This window comes from Carex rostrata, chromosome 11 (assembly GCF_964058835.1).
Source record: "Carex rostrata chromosome 11, lpCarRost1.2, whole genome shotgun sequence".
NCBI classification, from domain to species: Eukaryota; Viridiplantae; Streptophyta; class Magnoliopsida; order Poales; family Cyperaceae; genus Carex; species Carex rostrata.
In genome coordinates, this window is record NC_135928.1 from 10,362,563 (window position 1) to 10,370,702 (window position 8,140).

An 8,140-nucleotide genomic window follows, 5' to 3' on the forward strand; every position below is an offset into this window, starting at 1 on the left:
TTAACTTCAAATGACTAATTCAAAAAAGTAGAAACCAATCTAACCAATCTACTTCACCAGTAATGAGATTACATGTCAAATTTATAAAAAAATTTACTTTATAAATTCAAATGATAAAAATAATATGAATTAATTTTGAGTCTAGCTAGTAATGTTATTTCAGTCTATATAACACTAACTCTAAAACCTATTAAATCAACTTCAAACGAAAATTCAAACTGTTCAAACCGACCTACTTCATTAGTTGTGCATTTACATGCAAAATTTATAATGTTTGGAGTTTATTTAGTATCAAGTCAAGCAGTCAAATGTGAGAGTTTTTAAGCTAATTTTAACGCATTCATTTTTGAACATTTTTTACTGCTTGATTTGATACTAAAATAACTCGAAATTATATAAAATTGGCATGTAAACACATCATTTATATAGTAAATTGGTTTGAACGGTTTAGATTTATCATTTGAAATCTATTCAATAAATTTTGGAATTAGTGTCATATGAAACCAATGTCATACTAGCCCGTCCTCATTAATTTTAATGTGTTCATATTTCATAATTTTTTTATCGCTTGAATTCATACTAAATTAATTCAAAATTTTATAAATTTGATATGCAAACATATCACTTTGAAGTAGATCGATGGTTTGTGATAAATACCAACTAAAGGGCTCCTAATTAAGCTGAAACCAAAGTTTCATTTCATTTTCATATAGAAAGAAAATACATACAACCTTAACTGCATTACAGTACAGAGGAGAATTATTTACGCTAAGATCAAACTTATTAACATTTATCCAACATTGGTTCTAGTTCTACAGAGCTTGTGTCACTTGAAAAATGACATCGATTCGTTTAACATGCCGTTTGAAGAACACACCTGTAAACTCGAGTGATCTGTAACTGTTTAATTTTGTAGCAAATATGGAACTAAATTAAGGAACTTAATTTTATTTTAAAACAGAGTAGGTTTGGCTCCAGTTATGTTTTAAACAGAGTAGCATGCAAACATACTAATTACAAATCTAGAACAGAATATGATTACAGTAACAGTACTACTAACATCACAAATAATTCTGAGAAATGACAGTATATCACAGTACAGTTCAAATATACTGACAGGCTGTTACTTATTTGATATAGTTGCATCTTGCATGGGACAATTGAACACCAAAAATAAAAAACCTATATAATCTACTATTTGACCTCCGCAGAACTAACATATTAAATGGAACTGACAAATAACACAAAAAACATGTATTTTCAGCACTATATACTCGAGCTCGCATGAATTATTTAAAATTCGAGAACATAGAAAATCTTACTGCAGACAGGTTTTATATGTGCATAATCTTATAATCAAAGCGAATTCATAATCTTATAATCAAAGCGAACCCGATAGTAAGTTCACTTCAACCTGTGAAATGAAATTGTGCTACGCCAAACTCAAAGAGCTTTATACCAGTTTCAAAAAGGACATTAAAGTCAAAAGAATTATAATATCAATTCATGACACAGAGCAACAAGATATATATCATAAAGAAATCGGCTTTTTTTTCTTAATTAACCCGATATTTATAGAATAATAAGATGGTTTCAGTTCCAACTAAGGAGTCATCTAACTGGTATATATTTCTATTGTTTTTCTTCTTCTTTTTTTATTTCCCATAATTTCCCCTGATTGTTAACCACCACCATGCTTTGGCACATTTCAGAGGCCATATTTCATAAGAAAACAATGCTAAAAATCTAAAAATACCATAATCTTTCTAAAATGTAGTATTAATTACTTTTAAGCAAATAAACAGCAGCATAACTTTCTAATTACCACTTTTAAAAGTGAGCAAGCAGAAAACAATTAGACATACTTAATGAAACAAAAAAGCTTTGTAAAAAGCAAAAAAGAGAGCATGCATGCTATGATTGATAGAGAAAAACAATTAAGCATCTGATATCAGCAACAGCAAGAACAGTTAATGGCACTGTGTCCGTACACACCAAGCGTATATAATATGCTAATTAAATCAGACTCTACAATCTAAGCTAGGGAAAATGCAAAACATACAAAGCTAGAATGATTGTTCTACTCTTTACGAGAAATAAAAATTCGCCACCTTGATAATCAAAGCTTGCCGAGAAGAGAAGAGAAGAGAGAAAGATGAAAGATCCTTTCTTTCTGACCAAAGAAAACATCTAAAACAGTCAAGATCCACATCCACATCACATGCCACGTGGCATTCTACTTTTGGAGCCAACTCCTTAGCTGGGTCGGATTAACTATACCTGCTAAGTGGACCCCATCAGCCTTCAGCAAATACGAGACCTCCTTGTATAGATTTCCCGGCTTAGACGGGCCGGCATGAGCCGGGTCTACATCCATTTTTCCCTGCTCGAACCGCTTCCCCAGGAGAGTTCCATTGGTGAGGAACTCGTGAGCCAAGTAGCCAGCTAGCAGCTTGTTGTTCGGTTCAACCGGTTTAGTTGGTTTAGCCACTTGAGCCGAATGAGCCGGCTGAGCCAACTTAACCGAGCCGGGTTTAATTGGGATCTGGTTGAGAGGAGGATCCCACGGCTGTGGTGGCTCTTTACGCTTCCTGATCGCACCACGTGTCCCATCTGGTCGCGTGTAGATCGAAGACATCTCAACCGCTCCTGACGGTGGGCTCCACTGAGGCGTTGGCGAGAAATAGAAAAACGCCGAAAGAAGGAAAAGCGAATAATTATTTTTATAAAGAAAGACTCTTTCTTCGAGAAGAAAATAAAAAAAATATATGGACTACAGTGGTAAATAAAAAAATTTCAGGGGGGAAATAGAAATTTCCTAAAAAGAATAGACGAGAGCCTAAATTAGAAAGTGGTGGTGATCGGAGACGACACCGTCGAACTCAGACCGGAAATTTCAGAAGAGAGGAGACGAAAGAGATAAAAATCGGAGAGAGAAGGGGAGGGGCGAAAGGAATTGTGAGATTTGCGGAATTTAAAGGCGAAGAAATACTAAAAGATATGGGTTGTTTATATACACCTAGCCTGACCAAGTATGCCCTTATTTTATACCGAAATAACGAGACTGCCATCAGAGGAGACTTTCAAATGACCCAATCGTCTATTTTCCATCTCGGGCCCACGGGATATGCAACTTTATTTAACTAAAAAGAATAAGTTATAGATAATTATGAATTAAATTCGTATCACGCAAACTAATCGAAACCTTGTTAATTACATTGTTTAAATCTATTTTTTTCAATAATAAGGACAGAATCGCTGTATTAACTAAATTAAGATACAGTTACAATATTTTTTAAATATTAATATTAATTAATTAAATACCCTTCAAGAGCCGGGGGTAGTTTCGTCATCAACCGGGACAAAGAGCGGTAATAATTCCTGTAGACATGTGAATTGAGGATTCAAAATCGATAAAATCCCAGGGGCGAAATGGTAACTTTGCTTGATGCGTGTCTGGGGGAGCAAAACTAAATGAATATGTATCGTCTGAGATATCTCAAACTTTGCGTGACTTTATGGAAAATCCCAACTGTTTAAATACTTACTGCACGAATCTCAGAGCACACATAATACTGACCCCCTACATCACTCCCGAATAGGCACCGGACACGTCGGTCCCGCAAAAGTTGAGATATCTCAGAGGATAAGCACTCAAAACAAATGACCGAAACTGTAGCGGAATGCTGTATCTTATTGTGATCTAGCAGAGTTAACGCCGATGACATCTCCACGTGTCGAATTATCAGCCGTTCGATGACGGGAGTCTGCTAAGGAGGAGGAACGTTTTTTGTGCATGTACTCTTCCCTGATCTGGTTTTCTGAAGCACGTTTCATGTAGAAATCTGTGTTGCTTTACTTGTTGATTTTAAAGTTTTAATCAATTTTCATCCAAAATCGATCTTGATCGACACAAATTCAAATCATGTCTCCATTAAATACACCAAACATTAAGATCTCGATTTTTTTTTTATCAATTTAGTAGGACGTGACATAAAAGATGCATTTCAAATAAATAGTTTAAAACCTATGTTAGAATAGCAACCAAATTCAAAAGAACTGTATGCTTATTATTTTTATTTTTCAATTAAAAGGCTCAATACATTCTAGTATCTTTTAGATGTCATTCATGATAGTTGAACATTCGTCGTCTAAGCCCATAGTGTTTAGAAAAAGGGGAGGATTTAAATGTCTTTAATTGTTTGTGTCTCCATCATGCTTTTATTTTTAAAAACTTTAATAATTCAAAATTTAAATTAAAAGTCAAGCTAAAACTGTTGGATATGATATATATTATTTTATCTTTGCACATGTAAAAAATTGTGACATTTTAACTTTATTTTAGTTATCATCAAGAGTTTGTAAAAACGTAATTATGTGGATAATTTCTAGACGTTGATTTTTCAAATGATTGATTAACAGGAAAAAAAAATTGAAATGTAATATTTTTTATAAGCACAGAGAGGGATAACATAGATCACATCTAACTGTTTTTTTTTTAACGTTTATGATTTAAATTTTAATTTATTAATGTTTTTAAAAATGGAGACATAATGGAGATAAAAAAAAAAAAAGACATTTGAACTCTCCTCTTAAAAAAATTGTATATATTTGTTAAAATAAAATAAAAAGGAGGGATTTTTTTTTGTTTTCTGCTTAGATTGGACATATGATATCACCTTGCAACCCTATTTAATCATCAACAGTTAAAGGCCTTATCAGATGGAAACTTGGACGGTTATCTAAAAAGAAAGATAACATTAATTAATCTCTTCCCTTTCATATTTTCTTACATTACTTGAGAATTCACGCACTACGGCAACTTTGTTACTATTAATAGATATATAGTTGAAAATAACACACTAGTTTTTCTCCAAAGAGGGGTCACATTGATTTGTTAGTTAGCATGTATCTAATTATCGAAATTTTTACTTGTACTAAAATAAAAAAATAAACCAAAACACTTTGATTTTGAGAGAATTCTACATCTACCCCAACCACCAAGCTAATTTACAGTCAGATTATTGAGGAAGAGGGGGTATAGATTGGCTTGACAGCTCCTAAAAACAAAAAATGCATTATAATATTAAATATATTTAGGTTTTGAGGAGCCTCCAAACTAATCTGCAACCTTTCAAGAATGAAGCCACATATTAGTTTGAGGGACCTGGTAGACGTAAAATTTCTCATAATTTGAGTGTTTTTTTCTTTTTTACAAGGTATAAATAAAAATTTCAGATCTAATTGCCTAGTGCGTAGATAACTAAGCTCACGATATCAAAAAGGGAATGTTCAGTGGCTCGTATTTTTCAGAACAGGTTGGAAACAATCCATCTGATTGTTTAATCATACGACCCATCACACACATAAAATATATCTTTGTCATTGAATGTAATTCATTCGTTGCTACCATTATTATTATCATGGAAACAAACGGTTGGTAATATATCATTCAAATAAATACAACATAAAGTTCATAAAGAGTGGCTTTTAATAAATTTGTTATGTAGATGTGTATCATAAAGATGTCAACCTGTGCCAAGTATGAATGCTTCAAAAAATATAACCACTCTCTACATTAATACTTACAAGAAAGTTAAGAACACTATGTTTTTATTTCTCATTAATATATTGTAAATAGGTATTAGAACCGAATCTCCTTCTCACATGCGGACAGAAAAAATTTACCAGTATAATCAATTTGTTCATTCCTCTATAATCTGAACGGTTGTTATTTAAATAGAGATTGTATTAGATTTAAAAAAATATAATTCATACTTAAATTATGACCATCCAAATCATGAATGGATGGACAATTGATTTTATAAGTAAGATTTTTCTCCACACATGCAACCACACTATTTACGTGATATCTATTTAGCAAGTAAATTATACCATAAATTCCACAAAACACGTTTAACAAAACATAACATCTTATTCTAATAAAAAAAACCTACAAAATTTCTTATTCTCTTTCAGACGATGTTTGTCTTTGTGGCGAGGGCATCAGACTAAATTCAGTCTCAAGGCAAATCATAATAGCCCAATCTGTATCACGATTTGCATAGAGAATTCTAAGATTATACAGATCTAGTGCGCACAAATCTTAATACGGATCGGACGAATTCAATCAAACATCGGACTTATTTGCTCCAATGCTAACATATTTCTAATATGACCAATATGTTTGCAAAGAGCACTGATTGACAGTATATCACTAAATAGATACTAGTAACAGCCCCAAATTGTACATATATGCATCTAAACAATTTTCTGTAGTTTTTATTAGTTTATTTATTTTTTTAAATATCCAAGCCAGGCCAGTTTACTGACAAGATCTTAAAATCAGCAAACACAAGCAAAATCAATGAGAAGATCACAGATCCATGGTAATTAAGCAGCTGCCTCTTTTGCCATTTAGTCCTTGTCCCACTATAAAATAGAAAATCAAGTAAATCTTTCTCAAAATCATCAAATTATCAGCTTAATCAACTTCCTTACCTGACTGAGATGATCTTTTAATCAGATACGCTTAACAGTAGACATAACAACGCTACTTGTTGACATTTCTATGATAACACCTGCACTGCACAGCTTCTCTGGCTCTAAGGCGTTGCCCATCAATGGATCTCTGAATTCGTATCCCCTCAGGTTACCTGATTGAGTAGAATTGAATCGGACGGTCCTAAAATGGATTGGCACGTGCGAATCTCAAAACACAAATAATCCTGCCCCCTCTGTCATCCCGAATCCCAACCGGCTGAGAGTAAATCTGAGCCGTCCGTTTCAATTGTGTTGAGTCAGGTACCTGGGAGGATACGGATCCTGGATCTCCTCCCAATCGTAGCTGTGGCGTGACTTGCGCACAACAATTTTACCAGTGATCAAATCCTGCTATGAGAATTCGAATGACGAGCTAGCAATTGTGTCGGGCATGGCATCTTCAATTATGAGCTTATCATCATACATCTGGCTTTGTCAGTTGTCACACTAAGACCACATGAAATCAATAAGTGAGATTTCGCCATATCATCTAGTTCCTTGCCACGTGATGATGAGGTGAGTGGTGTGTGTGGGCCCCAACACGTGCGGTCTACCATAGTTTAGCCTGATTCTTTGCGGTTCTTGTGCGCAAATTTTGAAGTTGTCTTCTCTGGTTCACTTCTCCCATTGGCCTTTCCTTATAACTCTTTGCATAGATTGTCACATAGTTCCAGCTGCATATATTTTCTGCAAAAGGTAGCTTTTTAATAAAAATTGCAAAAATAGTTAATATTTTCTTTTCTAATGTCCGGTGGAAAAGATGCCACGGCGAAATCGGCTCTGTCACAGTTTGACACAGTTACAATACTAAGTGGCACGATATGCATATCAGTTATGTATCGTAACTCGCGTAACCATGTCATAATTATTCGCGTACCATGAATATCTTTTGAAATTTTGATACAGCACGGCACATCACGCAAAATATCTATCATAGCACAGCACGACAAGTGATAACACAAGTTACGTGTAATTAGGACCGTTAGATCTTGAACAAATATTGAATCTTGAATAAACTAACCTAAATGATGATTAAATAGTCATGTGAGTCACGCATGTCACGTTTAGACACAGCGTGACTCAAGTAACATGACTATTTATGTACCGTGACTATCTTGATATTTTGATCATAGCATATCACGGCACATGAAAAATTAACTTAGTCATAACATGGCACGGTACGAAACCAAAGTCACACCATATTAGTCACAACATGGCACGGAACGGCACTTTTTTTTTTCCATCTAAATGCCCTTAGGCGCATTAAAATATGTGAGACGTTGATATAGAACTCTCAACATCTGAGCCAAAAGGCCATCCCCATCCTTCCTGCTTAGACAGCAACTCTCAGCCTAAAGAAGTTATTATACTCATTAATTGAGGCCTTACTGTACGATAAGTCTAATATGAAATTGGCTGTCATGCGCTGCAAAAGTCGTTCAGTCAGATTTCACACAAGTAAATGAGAGTACTCAACCTATTCACGTTGATCTAGACGGAGAGCGGATTCAATAAGAGCCGGGGATAATTGTTTTCTCTGAATTTTTAAATTCTGTACAGATTTAAAGACTCGGACTAATGTCTTTTTATTTGCCTT

General features: G+C 34.2%; 1 protein-coding gene and 1 long non-coding RNA gene across 2 annotated transcripts; both read right to left on the reverse strand.

Moving 5' to 3' along the window:
• Positions 1-2,236: 2,236 nt before the first annotated feature.
• LOC144561417 (uncharacterized) lies at positions 2,237-2,638 on the reverse strand. Its single transcript, XM_078310379.1, has one exon. The coding sequence runs from the start codon at positions 2,636-2,638 to the stop codon at positions 2,237-2,239; it is 402 nt and encodes a 133-aa protein (XP_078166505.1).
• A 3,229-nt stretch (positions 2,639-5,867) lies between these two features.
• LOC144562318 (uncharacterized) lies at positions 5,868-7,002 on the reverse strand. The gene is made up of 2 exons (XR_013514058.1): positions 6,502-7,002; positions 5,868-6,432 (listed from the first exon to the last, which is right to left on the reverse strand). It is a non-coding gene; the product is annotated as an uncharacterized LOC144562318 (long non-coding RNA).
• Between the last annotated feature and the right edge of the window lie 1,138 nt (positions 7,003-8,140).

What these genes read in the sequence shown, in the direction of transcription:
- LOC144561417 (XM_078310379.1), bottom strand. Translation starts at nt 2,638, where the DNA reads ATGTCTTCGATCTACACGCGACCAGATGGGACACGTGGTGCGATCAGG.